The sequence below is a fragment of the Neopsephotus bourkii genome, unplaced genomic scaffold (assembly GCF_033783945.1).
Source record: "Neopsephotus bourkii isolate Nb327-2 ecotype Australia unplaced genomic scaffold, CSIRO-AGI_Nbou_v1 NB_53, whole genome shotgun sequence".
Taxonomy (NCBI): domain Eukaryota; kingdom Metazoa; phylum Chordata; class Aves; order Psittaciformes; family Psittacidae; genus Neopsephotus; species Neopsephotus bourkii.
Window position 1 is genome coordinate 16,083,698 of NW_026900570.1, and position 16,775 is coordinate 16,100,472.

Sequence of the window (16,775 nt, forward strand, 5' to 3'; positions counted from 1 at the left end):
TTCAGAGCATAAACTAACCTCTAATTAATAAGGTTCAAAACCAGCTTCCTGTGGGGTAGTGAATTTTTCAGAGAACCTTTCTTGCGTTTTCCAACAGTCATTGCTCTTGGCTACCGTCATCCTGGTAGTGGTGTGAGGGAATATACGATCTGAGCCAGTAACTCTTGCATTCCTCGAAGACAGCACTGTGTGCCAATGAGTACACATTGATTCTCTTTGTAAGCCACACTCCCCACAGATCCAGGCCAGATAAAATATGAATTAGAACTGCAATGCAGGAAAGAAATATTTGTCATCATATTTGCCAGAAGCATTACAGCCGACAGCCATGCATGGCACAAACCACAATGCTTTTACTAACAGAGTGCAGGATTCCAGGTTGACCCTCTGCTCTCTAGCTCAGCTTTGCCATGCAGCTGTGCAAACTGTGTACATTTGTTGGCAGAGAGCTGCCCTTTTCCTTTTCCAAATGGCTTCCTCTAAAGATCCTCTGCTGTGCGGGCTCACATGCACTTGGCTGGACTGCTGTCTGGCAGTGGTCACTGCTTCTTGACAGCTCTATAATGTTTAGCCATGCGGTTCTCAAAATCAAGAGGAATCATGAGGCAAGTACAAGCCATGATTTTCTCTTTAATACCTCCCATATCCACAGTCACTCTTCTCTGGTTGATTTTGGGTTTTTTTTTTTTGTCCAGCCTCTCTCAGGGTATCAGGCTTCTGACCCTTTGCTTATTTCAGTATCTGTAATGCTGACATCAGCACTGCCAGATTTAGGCTGTCCTCAGAGGAGAAAGTGCGAGCACTGGATTCATTGCTCTTGCAATCCTGGTCAAGATTTATTGTACCCCACAGTAGTGCTTGTCAGCCGTCGCTAAAGAGGTTTTATCTAACTTCACAACACTAGCAGAATGGAACACAACAGAAGTGGCATAAATGGTATCCTACTAACAGTGGTTTAGGGGAAGCCTCTGATGTTTACTGCTGCTGACATATAGAGAACTAGTTAAGTATTTTGTTATGCAGACCTTTCCTTTATGAAATTTAGCTGTGCTTGGTTTTTTGTGCTTTTTTTTTTTGTTTGTTTGGTAGGTTTTTGTTTGGTTGGTTTTTTTTTCCATTTGTCTTCTTTATGGCTATACAAACATCAAGCATCTCTGTATTACCTCTTCGTTTCTAAGCCTACCTGAGTTCTCCCTCCCTTTTCAGATTCACATCAGCTTTAACTTGTTTTAGGCAAAGCAAGTCCTCAGATCTGTTGGTTATAAGAGAGGATTGGCAGAAACTCGGAAAGGGAGGGGAAGTAATCTCACAGCTGCCTGGAAGTGTCATTCTCAAAGCTCCAGGAAAAAAAGCTGTGCTGGGTAGCTTCCTCTGCAGAGGCCCTTCTCGCTACATACAGTGGAGTCTCAGGTTCCCTAGGTAACCTGAATATTAATTATTATATTAGTATTCTTCAAAGGTTTTCCACTTAAAAGAAATGTTTCATTAGTGCAACAGATTACAGAGCCCAATTAGGTGCAAGCTGTAATCGTTTTGGGTTTGTTGTTTTTTTTTTACACCTCCACATCCCTTTGCTTTACAGATTTCTAAGCTTGATTTATCCTCATTTGGGCTACACACCCATGGTGGCAAATAATCTGCAGGTTTTCCAAATAGTTGCAACTCCTGTTTTTGCTGGAAGCTAAGAAATAGCTACAACAGCCTTCACAATTACTGTGGGGGGAGGGAGGCAGGCTATGGAGAAAGGCTAAGCAGATGCTGTATTTCAGTGAAGCCTCTGGGCATTGTATTTCTGCGCTGTCTTGCTGAGCTTGGAGGCTGGCAAAGCAGTGAAATGGTTCTTGAGGAGTGGTATCAGACTGAAATAGCCCTGTGTGAGCTGTGGATAATGGCCCCTCTGCCCACAGAAATGCCATCCTGACAACCCTTATTTGCATCTGATAATGAAGGGGGAAGGAAATTCCCACAGTTTAGCTGGCACACTGCTCCACCTCACCAAAATATCTTAAACTTTTTTTTAGAAGAATAAAATACTACTTAAAAAACCCTGGATCTTGAAAAGAATAGTTAAAAGATCAACTCATTTTCCTAGCCCTGTAATTTCCCTCCTGCTTTTTATTCCACTTGACCTCTATTACCCTTTTCCCACTTTAATATCTCTTCTGAAAAGTGTGTGTTAAACATTCGTGAAGATTATAAAATCCCACTCCTTGAAGAGATTAATTTGTAGTGTGCTACACTGTGGTATATAAATAACAGCGCTGCTCACAACATCTGTGCACTGCAGTGAACCACAGTTGAAACACAAATACAGTACCTTTCAAGGTCAGTTTATGCTTTCATAAGCTTACACAACTACATAATCAATAGCTTTCCTAACACTAAACAGGTCAATAATTCCACTCTACTGTCTGAAATCATTCATTGGAGCATGCAAGAAAACATGCAGAACTCTGAGATTACAGTGTGACTTAAGAGTACATTTGCTCCATAGGTTTAACAGATCATATATCAAGTCAGGAGTATATATTCGAAGACACATTTCTACTTCAGAAAAAAAGATGGGGTTGAGAGATAGTAATTGGGGACAGTTTGGAGAAATGGTTGAATTTTTAATTGCTCTACAGACTATATACTTCCTAAAGGCTGGAGGATTCCTATGAGGGGAACCTAATTTGGAATCAGACTGAGTTAATTATGTCTTCATGGCAGACTCTTTAAATAGTCTTTGGTTTGGCAATTTTATTACACTTTTTACATATGCAGTCTTGATTTCAGTTTCAACCCTGTTGGCTTTCACTGCTTTAGACATTTATGATAGTGCTTCATTTACAGACAGTTTAAGAGCTGTTGGAGTAGCATTCTCCTTCAACACGTTCTGTTTCAGACACCAGATTTAACCACTTTTTTCTAAAAGATTGGAATAATATGCCTCATTGCGCGTTGATGCTGTTGACTTGGATTGACAAGAGCCTGGTTGTCTAGAGCCCCCAGTGCAGTACAGTAAGATAATTGCTTACTCATTATAAGGTTTTACAGCAGTGGGCATACATGAAAGGTAGTCTCACTATCGGTAGTCACACCCTTGAAATCTTGCTGTTACACAGTGGGATTTTTTGTAGGTGCTTCTCTGTACTGACAAGACAGTCTCTTTAATATGAAACCTCAAAGTCCTTGTTGTCTTCACATGTACAGTACAATAACTCACATGAGCTAATGCTTACAAACACCCAAATTAGGTGAAGTATTAATGCAAGCTATTAGTCAAGCATAGACTTTATCTGGTTATTAATAATTATCAGACTTTTGTTGCTTGGAATACTTTGCCCTTTATTCAAATGATATTACAAACTGTGCTGTGAGATACACTTAGCATGAGGCTTACAGGAGTTACAGCTTTAAATATATGCTATTCTTACTTTGGGTTTGGTTATCCCTTTTATGTGGTGTTTATGTGTCTTGGGTAACTGAAGACCCACAGAGAGATATGTCTGTGTGAGCATTGCTGGTGTGGATAATGTGCAAGTGCTTTATAGTAGCACTGGTATTTCTTTTTGCCAACAGTTGCTTGTACAGATGTTAGTAAAGGTGAGTTAGAGTCAAATGGGCTGAGACCCTTACTGAAAGAAGTTTAAAAGTCTCAAATTGTTGAAATCCTGTACCTGTTTTATTGTGCTTCCTAGCTTTAAACTAAGCAAATTTAGTGCAAATTGTGATTATTTGCCTCATTGTCCCAAGTGTGGCCTTTGACGACAGTTGAGCATTTACTATTTAGAGGAATGTTCTGTGTATTTTGATACTTCTGCAGTGTCCCTCCCCATCCACTGTTCCCCTCCTCCCACCTCAATTTAGTCCAATGTATAATAACAGTGAACTAGTTCACACTGTCCTCAGCGATGAAGAATGCCCTCTGGCCCCGGGTCTGCAGGCCCTGGCATCACACTGAAGTGTAGTTTACACAGAAGAAATGCTGTCAAGTTCACACAGTTTTGTCAGGTTCCGCAGGCTCCCATTCTCCTGGGAGTACTGCAGCCCCTTGAGGGTCATGGTTAATTGCACTAGCCCAGTGCTCCAGGTTTAGGCTGGAGCAGACAGTTCCAGTGCTATATTCTCTTTCCTGTGTCCCAGAGTAGGAGACTGGGTAAAGTTTTGGTGCAGAAGCAAGTGCATTTTCACACCAGATATATACCTGAATAAAATATTTTTAAAAATCTAGAGCAAAATGACTTTGGCTAAGCATTTCTAATTAAGGAACGTGTTCTGCAAAAAGGATCCTACTTATTGCAGAAGGGTGAATCAAAGGTTGTTTTGGTGCTTGTATCAGTAGTTTGGAGGAGAGGGGAGTTTTTAAACTCTGTAGAAGCTTGTTCCATGAAGACAGATTTCACCCTTCTAGATTCTTCCCATTTCATTCAGGATAAGGGCAGTTCTGGTCTTTGGACCAGCTGGGAAACTGCTAGCCCTAGACTAACTGCTGACTGCTTTGGCCCTTATGGCTGGTTCAGACTGAGTTGTCAGAAGGAAGGTGTTGAGATGCTTGCAATGTCTTGCAGATGTGTGCACACTGTGTCTTGTCAGTGGGCACATACAGCCTGTACACAAGCACTGAACCAGCTAAAATGCCTCTTAGCTACAGAGCTACTACAGGAGCTGCAAAGAAACTACATCAGCATATTTAGATCCTGCAGGTACTTTCTGACTTCTGCTAGAGTGGACTGTATAGAAGCATGGAATAGTTGGATTTGGAAGGCCCAGTAAACATCATTTAGTTCCAACCCCCCTGCCATGGGCAGGGACACACCTCACACTAGACCAGATTGTTCAAACACTCGTCCAACCTGAACACTCCCAGGGAGGGGGCAACCTGTGCCAGTGCCTCACCCCTCTTGTACTGAAGACTTTCTTCCTAATATTTAATCTAAATCTCCTCTCTCGGAGTTTAAAGGCATTCCCCCTTGTGCTATCACTACATGCCCTTGTAAACAGTCCTTCTCCAGATTTCTTGTAGGTCCCCTTTCCCTACTGAAAGGCTTTTCTAAGGTCTCCCAGAGCCTTCTCTTCTCCAGGCTGAACAAGCCCAACTCTCTTAGCCTGCCTCCATAGCAGGGGCGCTCCTCTGACTATCTTTGAGGTCCTCCTCTGAACTTGTACGATACATGTCTTAATCTTATGAAGTACATGTTCTTCAGGGTGTCATTACCTCATGACAAAGGCCACATATGACATTAATACTATGATGACGATTGCAGTAACAGATTGCTTGAACTGCCTTGTCTCTGTCTCTTTGTTATTCTTTGCTGTCAGTTGGAGACTTACCATATGTACAAAATCCTATATGAACAGATAGCTAAATATATTGTTAGTGGGTATTGCTTTCTGCAGGTTACATGCGTTCCTGCTGGAGTTCTGTACATGAATGCTTTGGTACAGTGAGACTCTGTGTCATGATTTGATCTAAGTAGGAGGTTTCTATTGTTACTTCTGAATTTTTAGCATGCATGCTCTTAGGTAAGATCAGAATAGGTATCATTAATCAGTATCTATTCTCTTGTTTTCAGTGTGTTTCTGAATTAGCCTGGCTCTGTTTTACTTGTGCAGTGGATCCATAATATTAATTTAAACAATTATTTTCTTATTAATTCTGATATCCATTTTTCTTCCAGACTATTTCTACTTTTATTGAAGAAGTCATTCTTGTGGAATGAGTAATAAAATGCAAACCCACATCATCTGTGTTAATGACTGTTATCTGTCATCAGTTTGCTTTTCCAGGTTCTGGTTGCCATCACACACAGAACTAAAGCTGGGCAAGAATATTTTGGTGTTATTCCTTCTCTGAACCTCCTGTGGTTTGCACATAATATTTAGGCCTTTTAGCTTTAGGAAAAAAATCAAAGAAAACAAAATTATGGGGTTTGTGGTCCTTCATCTCCATGTGATTGCCAGAGAGCAGTGAGAGATGGCTGCTCCTTGAGGGACAGGGAATGGGATCCCAGCGCAATAACCTCCTGGCAGAAGAGACTCTGGCAGCCAGGCTCCTTGCACCCTAACCAGGAGTGAGGCAGCCCTAGGCATGGGCATGTGCCATGGGATGGGATGGGCACAGCTGGAAACTGGCCCTGCTGTGGTGTTGCTGGGCAGGGACTGATGGCTCTGGAGGGCTGAAATATGGCCGAGGGTCGGGCAAGATGGGGGTGGCCCCAGGGCCTGGACAGGGGTAGTGAGGCTTGATGGTGCCCTCAGGGCATGACAGTGATGTCTGAATCCTCTTATTACTGCAGTACATATTAAGGTTAGAAAGAGCTGCTTATAGGAAAAAGTAATCAAAAAAGCAAGTGGTCCCTAGTCAAGAGTAGTTCAATAACATCTAGTGTTTTCATACTTAATTATTGTACTCTCCTGCCTCATTGCTCCATTTGTATTTTTCTATATGCTTAAAATAGTATGTTATATGCTCAGTTGTTTTTACCATGTGTGTACCTCCTTACTCACAAGAGCATAGTCTTGGTTCCATCACCACCCTTGTCCTTAGTGGTTTTAATTGACCACAGACCTGCCTTGCTCATTAAAGCTTTGAGCAAGGCAGTGGAAATCACTGCATTCAGGGAGTGGAGCTGAATATGGCTTGTGGAAATCTGAGCCCTACTGGTTCCACCCTCAGGAGACGTATTTCCTGTTAACATTTCCTGGTAACTCTCCTAGTATGATTATTTCAGATCTGTGTCACTGCAGCACTCAGCTGTTGCCAGTGTTCCTCACACATATGGGAACTCTGAGGAGTTTCAGGCCTCAGTATTCAAAATGGGTTAATATGTACAGTAAGCAGTTTGACAACTGAAATGGTAATCTTTCATTTGGTATTTTATGTATGAATCAAATCAACTTTCCCACCTTTTATTTCCTCCATTTTTGACCATTATTTCAAGAGAAGTGAGATTGAGAGTTATCCCAGACCTGTTCATTATCTTCCTTGTCTTCCAGGAAACATAATCCTTGGGCTCTTCCATGTGCTGGACTATGTCTTATCTCCATCAGAAATAGAATTACATTATTATAAGAATATTTGTGATGTGTACGTTGTAGATAAAGTTGAATGAAGCAACTTCTCTTAACTGTGTCTTACCCTATTAATGTCAGCTTATCCAAAATTTGGCCTGTATTGTTTAAGTAGTTCCAATGGTTTGGTTTGCCTTATGGAAAAAGTGTGAAACAAAGCTTTTCTATTCCTCTGGCTCCAGCTGTAAATATATCTGTATTTTTTCTTCACTATTAACCTTCAGTGTTAGGACAGAATTCCATGCTCTGTTATCTTCTAAATTCCAAGCAATTCTGTTATCAACGAATTTCCTTCTCTAAATGGTTAGTAGTTTTCTTAATATCTCACCTAATGTCCTGACAATTGATAGATAATGTCTGGCCATGAATATTTCAGCCTTACAGTCTGAAAATTGGATCAGGTAGCAGCAGAGAGAACATTGTTCCCTAAAGCAAAATGAATTACAGCATTTCATGTCTGATTTCAAAGGTATGATGGGGCTTTTCATTGCATCTTACTGTTAATAACATAGGATGTTTGCACACATAATATTTTTGTAAGTTTGGAGGTAGCAGAAATTGTAAGATGGGTGATAGCCTTTACTCCTACATAAAATTTGAGAGATTCACTTGCAGTCTTATCTATTTAAGGACCTCTGCTAGCTGTTTTGGAGAGCAGCTTTGCTGCCTGTCTCTACCATGAAGATATCTGTCTTCTTTAATTGCAAGTTGTGATGTAATCTATTTATTATCTGTGATACTGTGCACAGAAAAAGTGTGCTGAACAGGTGTGGTAATGAATTATTAATTAATTGCCCTGTGACCATTTAACTGTTCCCTAGGTACTACAGGCAGTACTTCCCATCACCATCCCTTTAATCTGCTTGGTTCTTTCTTCAGCCTTCTAATTTCCTACAGTCACTCATTCTGTGTGGACAGAAAATGCATTGTTAATTCTTTGGGGGCTGAAGCGAGTAATAGTAAGGAGAAGACCAATTACAACTTTTTCTGGATGGGAAAGGGTGACCAAGGGAGAAAAACAGGATAAGAGAAGGGGTTCTTGGTCTGATTATTTCTGAACGTTTGCTGTGAAAAGGGACTTGGTTTAAAAAGCAAGTCAAGGGCTCATATAGCATTTTGTTGCTTAGTTAATTAGAATTGTTCTTCATTGATCTACTTATCTACCAACATTTTCCTGCTTATTTGCCTGTCTTTGAGCAGGTTTTGTTTGGGTTTTTTGCAGGTCAGAATTAGCTTCCTGCTGTGATGCAGTTCACAATTTTATTGCTTCTCAAAACAACAGCCCTCTGGGAAGTAACATGAGTTATGAAGTGGACAGTAAAAAGACCATCCTCATTACAGAGGACATTTTTAAGATGCTGCCTGTGGTAAGAACTGTATTTATAAGATATAAAGAACCTGTTATAAGGTATAAGAATAAGGTATAAAAGCCTGTTATTATAATTGCAGTATCATATATCTTTTGGGTTAGTAAATGAACTGCTTTCTTTGATTCCTTTGGAAGAGGCCATTTACCCCCTGTATACACTTATTCATTCACCTCATAAGACCTATTTTTTAACTGCCTTCTGCAGTGATGGAGGCATAGACAGGGTACCACAGATCACATTGTAGGCAGAGTTGCTGAAGAACACAAGTTGCATCCTGATTTGGCAGCCAGCTGAATTCAGGAGTGAATACTTTGAGCATGTTTGCATGCTTTTCTCATTCCCATTTTCAAAGGGATTTCAGTATGGAACAACATTTCATATTCCTCATATTCCCATGGCATTTCTGGTGCTGGCTTGGGCATATAAGTTAGGAAAGCTATTTTGGTGGTAAACCTGATATAGAACAGAACAGAATAGAACTATTTCAGTTGAAAGGAACCTACAATGATCATCTAGTTCAACTGTCTGACCAATTCAGGTCTGACCCAAGTTAAAGCAGGTTGTTAAGGGATTGTACAAATAGGTCTCAAACACTGACAGGTATGGAGCATTGATCACCTCTCTAGGGAGCCTGTTCCAGTGTTTGACTACCCTCTTGGTAAAGAAATGCTTCCTAATTTCCTAATTCCTAAACCTCCCTGGTGTAGCTTTGAACCATTCCCATGTGTCCTATCACTGGATACCAGAGAGAAGAACTCAGCACCTCCCTTTCCACATCCCCTCCTCAGGAAGCTGTGGAGGGCAAAGAGGTTGCCCCCAGCCTCCTTTTCTCCAGACTAGACAATCCCAAAGTTCTCGGCTGCTCCTCACAGGACATTGCTTCCAGCCCTTTCACCAACTTTGTTGCCCACTGGGGTGGAGCCTTTACAGCCAGAAACACCAGTTGAGCAAAGGAATGCAATTTTGTAGATCGGGACTTACAGTCCCTTACAGACATACAAGCTCTGAAAGCAAGACAAAGGTGGGCACAGATAGGTACTTAATATCTCAAAAGTAAGAGCACATGGGATCCCTCTTACCCATTGTGAATTTGTGAGATGCCAGCTACCATGAGTCTAGTCCTTTCTAATGCCACTGTGAATCACTAAAAACTTCATTGCAATAGAGGTTACTGTGGCTCCAAGTTTAAACTGAGTGGAGGAAAAAAGCGATATGTTTTATCTGAACGTATACTTGCTAAGTTAATCAGAGTTGTTTGGCCTTTGTGTTCTCCTACTGCCTTTTCAGAATTGAGCAAAACATTTGAACATGTCTGCCACTTTCCCCACACTTCTTGCCTTGTTCGTAACAGTGTCACTTCCTGATTCTCTTTCAGTAAGCTGCTGAGAGAAGGAGGAAGGATAATGCTTTCTGTAAGCAAATTTTGACTCAGTTTTACAAGTGAGTTCAGTTTCTGCGGTGATAGTAGCTCATCTGTTATCCTCTATGTTAAATGTCAGTGCTTCCACAGCAGGAGAGGCTGAACAAGATGTATGAGATGTTTCTGAGGCTGGGATAACAGCCAGCTATATTAACATCAAATGAAATAGCCAACGATTTACATTCATTTGCTAGGTTGTGATCTGTGCTGGTTCACAAGTGGCTTCACTTAGCCCCCATTCAGCTTCCCCCCTGCAAAACAGCAACCTCCAACAAGGAGGGGAGTAGAGGGTGAGCAGCCACAAACAGTAACTTCTTCAGTTAGCTATCACATTTGCCATGACTTTAACCAGGGCACATGACTATTCTTACCAGCATCTTCAGGTTCCCCTTAGCTGATTATTTTGTAGCAAGTGTAATTGTGTGATGATAAAGTAACGCACATTTACAAAGTTACCTTCTGTTAGCTGATAAAGTCAATGACTGTGACAACCCCCAGTCTGTTACAATACAAAGGAAAATGGCTAAATTCAACCTGTCTTCAGTACAAATTAGGTCCTTTGCTTATAAAACATTCAGTCTGCTAACTGGGTAACTTTTGTGTGAAGTGTCTTTAAAGATGTTAATCTAGTTTTAACAATCCCGTGTTATTCCTTCAAAGTTCTGACGACAGAAGTAGCAGTTCTCAGTCTGTTGGTGCCTATTTTTGGCCCTTGATTGTCCAGGCATGGCAACCCTGTGTGCTAAATGGTGAATGCTTTCACTGGGATTTACCAGATTAAACCTACAAGGATGAATGACTAAAGGTGCAAAGAAGCAATCACAATGATTTATAAGGTATTGGCTGTGTCTTTTTATTTGTTGCAGTCCTCTCCTCTTTCGGTCTATCCCTTCAAGACCTGTGCTGTGGTTGGAAACGGGGGCATTCTGAAAAATTCCAGCTGTGGAGCTGAAATAGATCGTTCTGACTTTGTGTTTAGGTAAGAGCTGCTCTTTCTTACTGAAGTGTGTCTTGTGTTTCTGAAAACTTGGTAGGATTGGAAGCATGCCAGTGCCAGTTTGTAGCAAGATCTTGCCCATTCTTTATTGCTGTCTCTCTAAGGATACTCCTTATGCTTTGTAGATTTCAGACCACTGCTTCTTAAGTAAAGAGAGGACTGTAGGGATACATGTATGATCTATGATTGCAGAGATATATTTTTTTAATCAAGGTAAGAGAATAAAGAAAACCCTGAAACTGAAATAAGACTGGCATTAAATGTCACATGTTTACCTTTGGTTTAACAAAGCGTTTATAAACCCTTTGTTAAACAGCACCCTTATGTTGGCTCACTAATACAGTTCTTTAACTGCCCCAATATTTGCCTCACCTTCTGTTAGCCATCTAAAAATGTAGTCATCTAATTGAAGTAGATTTTTTTGACCTCCCTCTGTAGATTGTGGACAAACCCAGGCACAGCCAGACAGTAGTTTGGTGCACTCTCTTAGTATGTGACTCACACTTTGTAGTTCATGCAAAGGAACAGAGTAACAGCATGCAGGTTCTCTCAGTGATGTCCACTCACTCAGTCTGCTGGATTTTGTTTCCTTTCCTACTTTTGACTAATGTTTGGGCTTTTAAAATTAAAAAACCAAAACCAAAACAAAGCAAAATAGGAAAAAAAGAAAAACCCAGCCTTTCCAGTTATGTAACTGTCTTCATAAAAATGGGAAATGGTATAGTAAGATGCTAAACTTACTGACTGGTTTGAAAAAAATGCTTTCTTTACCTTTTATGGAAACCACTGTTTCTGCAGTTGGGCAAGTTATCCCATTGTTGTTGTAGAAGACATAATAGAAGACTTCCAGAAGAAATGCATTGTTTAGGCAAGAGGGACAATTATACCTTAGCACCTAACAGGGCATTCATAGACTGGTGCCTTCTGGGATTTTAGCTTTGCTCCTGATTTGTAAGATGATTTGTGAAAATGAGCTCCCTGTGCCCTATTTTAACCATCTGTACAGTAGATTAAATATTTTTACTGGAAGTGCTGTAAGCCTTATTTAATATTTGTAAAGTTCTTAGAGATCTCTGGGAGCTGACGTGAAAGTGTCATTGTGCAAGAGAGGAGTTTGCAAATATTAACTGTACAGCATTTCTGGTATGCATTTGTTAAAGTAAATGTTTCTCAATTTCAGGTGTAACCTCCCTCCAACCATGGGAAGCATTAGCAAAGATGTTGGCAATAAAACAAACCTTGTGACTGTTAATCCGAGTATCATAGCTCAGAAGTAAGTGCTACTGCAAATCTGTTTTGGTGCAATATTGTATAATTGTTTGACATGATTTAGATTTTGTTGGAAATCCGTTGGGATACCAGCACAGAGAGCAGTGCACACAGATTACTTCATTAAGCTTTAGTTTCCATGTAAAATCTGTACCAATGTAAATGGAAATATGTTAAACCTGGCCTTTTATGGAGCAGGAAGGAGTCAGCAATACCCACGTTAGCAAGTGGCTTGCTTAGTACCAGTCCCCAATTTATGACAGAGTAAAACTGATGATTGCAAGACCAAGCTTCTTTCCCCCCTGTGACCCTTGTGACCCCCAGCATAAGAAAGGAATTGTAATCATAAATCAGGAAAGCTTGGAAATGTGTGTCTGACTCTGTCAGTAGGACTGTAAACCCATGTTAGAAGCTGTTCTGATGAAGGCTGTTTCCTGAATGGAGGCCCAATTTCTGTAATCCGTTTTCTCAATCCGTGTAAAAGCTGCTCACACACTTTTTTTTTTCTCAGCAAAGTTCTTTTTTTGCACCTTCTTGACGAAAAGAAAATCTGGTAAGGCCAGGCTGAGTAATTTGACATCTTCAGCAGGCTGGAACTGCGGCTTATCTATGAAAAGGACTGATGTGGCATGTTATTTACTGCTTACTGATCATACTGTATCTTATTGTCTGTCATTGCTATAGTTGTCAAATACACAACATCAGAGCTTTTTATTTTTTCCTTTAAAGGAAGAAGGGAAATTATAGTGAGCATACAAATGGCTAACAAGTATTTGTTATTGATTCAAAGATAGAAAGTGATTTTTGCAGTCAGTACTAACTACCTTAATGCTTACCCAGGCCTTTTTGACTTAAATGAAAATGAGTTATTGCTTCCCCAAAACCAGATCTAGCTTATTGATGTTAGAAGGGCTGCACAACCATATCAGGCAGGAGAACTTTGTCCAGTGACTCAGCATCGGTGGTGGCTACTGACCTGCTGCATGATTTGTCTGGGCTTGATCAATGTGTTCTGCCACAGCTGCCCTCATTTTTAAACCCAGTGTAGTCACATCAGGGTTCATAGCAATTACAATGAAGGAAACAGGAGCTAAATCTGCATGAGGGTGAAATGAGATTGAGAGGACTTTAAATCTAGAATCTAAAAAAACAAAAATAATTGACTACTCAGAGAACACTGTAAATGCCTTTGAAAGAGCAGAGGAAGGAACTTGGCACCATTTAGCAGAACTAAGTTTTTTTTTCTTGTCTCAGAAGACCTATTCTGACTTTATTCACTCTAATTTCGAATTCTGTGTTTGAGTACTGGGTTAGTCTGCTGTTATTGTTAAGGTTAATCAGCTTTTGAACTGTGCCTGTCAGGGTGTACAATGTAGGTGAACTCTCTTGGGAGAGAGAAGCACAGTTCTTATGTGTTCAAATGGAGCTGGGCTACACTGCACCTCACAGGGGCAGAGCTGAAAAAGAAAACAAGACGAAGTTGAGGTTTTCAGGTTTCTAGCTATGGAAGAACAGATCTGAGTTGTGTCCTGAAGGCTCTTTATGTACTTTACACTGAGTCAAAATAGAGAAGATTCTTGTAGTAAAGGCCAGAAGTTCACCCTTCAGCCACTCTTCCTAGACACATGCTCGGGCATTTCTTGCTTGCTTTGGCTGTGTGGCTGCTGCATGCACAGGGGGCTGAGGTCAACAGGAGGGCCTGAGTTGTCTTCATTTTACTTCAGAATCTGATGGTAATGTGTTGTGGCTTCAGCCCAGCCAGTAATTCAGAACCATGTAGCCGCTCGCTCACTCACTCTCGCCCTTTCCTCCCACCCCCTCCAGCTCCCGGAGGGACAGGAAGGAGAATCAAAAAGAATGTAGCTCCCATGGGTTGAGATAAGAACAGCCCAGTAACTAAAGTATAACACAAACCACTGCTGCTGCTACCAATAACAATAATGGTAAGGGAAATAACAAGGGAAGAGAATACAACTGCTCACCACCGGACAACCGATACCCAGTCTGATCTGAGCAGTAATCTCACCCTTCTTGGTAACTGCCCCCAGTTTTTATACTGGGCATGATGTGGTGTGCTATGTAATACCTCTTTAGCTAGTTTGGGTCAGGTGCCCTGTCTCTACTTCCTCCTAGCTTCCCCTCCTCCCTGGCAGAGCATGAGACTCAGAAAGTCCTCAGTCAGAATAAACATTACTGAGCACCAACAGTTGTGAGAACTAAAGTCTCCTTGCTGTTTGTTGGGAACTGAAGCATCTGAGAATAAATCCTCTTCATTTGTGAAGTTAGATCTCTAACTCCATCTGTTCCCTTTGTAGTCTAAGGGGATAAATAGATATGCTTATATTTTCAGCTATTTTAAAAGTATATCAAAAGCAGTTAAGACTCTGTGAAACTTGAGCACACACTACTCTTTAACGCTCCAAGACTGCTCATATGCATACTTACATCCATTTCCAAACGGGGCTGACACCCAGGTTTTGAAGAGAGGTTATTATATACCTTTTGACGTAAGAAACACATTTCATAAGCACATGCAGTACATATCATACTGTGTATAGTATAAAAATCCATAGTGCATGTATTTTTAAATGCAGGAAATAAAAATGCCTTTTTTTTTTTCTTTTCCGTTCTTCCTTAAGTTTCTTAAATTGATTGATTCTGTAAACAGGTCCTGGTCTTACTAGCTGTGAATTTGATCTGCTTCACTAACTCCTGTGTTGCCAATTCAATCCTATGGGATGTGTTCTTATTACGAAATAAAGACTGATTTTCATAATTGCACATATGCCAACATACAACAGATTGCTATAAATTGACTGTATAGACAAGCTGAACTGGTGCAGCAGAGTTCATAACTTACATATGCAACTATTCCAACATTAGATTCAGTCTTTTCCTGAAATGTTGTACTTTGCAGATACAACAAGCTAAATGAAAAGAAGGCTGAATTTCTGGAGAACATTGCGGTCTATGGAGATGCTTTGCTTTTATTGCCAGCGTTTTCCTTCAGAAGCAACACAGCCACTTCTTTTAAAGTGTATCACACTCTGCAAGAGTTCAAAGCAACCCAAAGGGCAATATTTTTTCACCCCAGTTACCTGAAAAGCCTCGCCCAGTTCTGGAGAACTAAGGGTGTGAAAGCCTACCGGTTGTCATCTGGTTTTATGATCACTAGTGCTGCTCTTGAGCTCTGTGAGAATGTGAAGCTCTATGGTTTCTGGCCTTTCTCAAAATCCATGGAGAAGATGCCAATCAGCCACCACTATTATGACAACCAGCTGCCTAAACCAGGTTTCCATGCAATGCCCAAAGAGTACAACCAGATTCTTCAGCTTCATGGCAAAGGCATTTTGAAGTTGCAGTTTGGTAAATGTGAATCAGACTAAAAAGGTAGGTCACATTCTTACCACATAAAATGTATTTAAGTAATGTGTCAAGGGAAAACTTGTTTTGTGAACTGTGGGTCTGTTCTTCCTTAGGAAGACATTTCTACCTTACACTCAATGAAAGTTGTGTTCATAAGTAAGTGGAAAGTCTAGAGTTTCCTGAATAAACATACTACAGAGTAATGTTTTCTAATTGTAAACGTTAGGTAGGGAGCATGGTAAATATACATTGCCACTGTATTTCACAGTCATTTGATACTGTTTCCTTATCTCAGATAAGTGTCTCTAGCAACCTGTGTCTGGTTTGGGATCAGTTCCCATGAACCAGCTTCCTTTGTGAATTGCTCTATTCAAAGGCAATCACATACCATAATGTACAAGAGAAGACACCTAATCCTGGCACAGCCTTTCCAGATGTATACAGAGGCCAGAGTAAGGATTAAGATTGCACATGAAGGAGTACCAGGCATATGCACCTTTGCTCCCTCTTGTTAGGTAAAGATAAGTTTAGAGCGGTGTGCTCTCACAGCCTCGGATGCAGCACAGCTTGTGGACAGCAGTGAGGAAGCTGCCGTACACTACAGCAGATCTTGCTGAGGATTTTACCTTGAGGTAGCTCAGAATCTGGAAGTTAGAAATATAGGAAGAAATGTCATTCCCTTTCTTCTGTTCTTTCTAACTGTCCCATCCCCCTTGCATCTCTGTGTATTGCCTTAGAGAAGGGCAGCCCATAGTCTGGACTCTGGCCTTAAACCAGTTTACTGTGTACAGATTATAGATTACTTTGAAAATATTTGTCTGCATGTTTTCAATCTTGATTTGCCCAGTTCACAAAATAAGATCAATTTGTATAAATACTTCCATCTTTTAAGCTAACTCAAATTTCAGCTCACGATACTGTTGTCAGATGTGCCTTTTACAGACCTGTATTTTTCCAGGGGATTCAAATTAGTGTAACAGTAGGTGTAATGTGTGGTAGAACTAGCATTGTACACAATATGCTTTAACTGGACTGATGTAATCTCACAACTCTATTACTCAAATAAATAAAAATAGCATCAACTTGTTCAAGGTAGAAATTTAAAGTTCAAAAGCTTTTCTTCTGGCTATGTGAAATTTGTTTGAAAATCTCCTTTGATGGTATTTACAAAACGTGTTACCAAAGATACATTCGCACTTGGTTCATCGTCAGAGACTGCTAAGTTTTAAATTAGCAGATTGCTAGTACCAAGGAGGCACAATTTTATTCAGTTTCAGTTTGTTGTGGTTTAAACTCT

General features: G+C 40.5%; 1 protein-coding gene across 8 annotated transcripts in view; it reads left to right on the forward strand.

Annotated features, from left to right (window-relative positions):
- ST8SIA6 (ST8 alpha-N-acetyl-neuraminide alpha-2,8-sialyltransferase 6) overlaps nt 1-16,775 on the forward strand; it is a 47,294-nt gene that overhangs the window by 19,422 nt on the left and 11,097 nt on the right. For 6 of the 8 annotated variants that reach the window (XM_061352335.1, XM_061352352.1, XM_061352344.1 and 3 more), the window contains 4 exons: nt 8,279-8,423; nt 10,713-10,825; nt 12,024-12,116; nt 15,030-15,502. In XM_061352335.1, coding sequence (XP_061208319.1) covers nt 8,279-8,423; nt 10,713-10,825; nt 12,024-12,116; nt 15,030-15,498 — 820 coding nt within the window. In that variant the 3' untranslated portion in view covers nt 15,499-15,502. Of the gene's footprint in view, nt 1-7,432; nt 7,526-8,278; nt 8,424-10,712; nt 10,826-12,023; nt 12,117-15,029; nt 15,503-15,993; nt 16,749-16,775 lie in introns of those variants that run through there. The other 2 variants (XR_009725276.1, XM_061352361.1) reach the window with 2 other exon arrangements.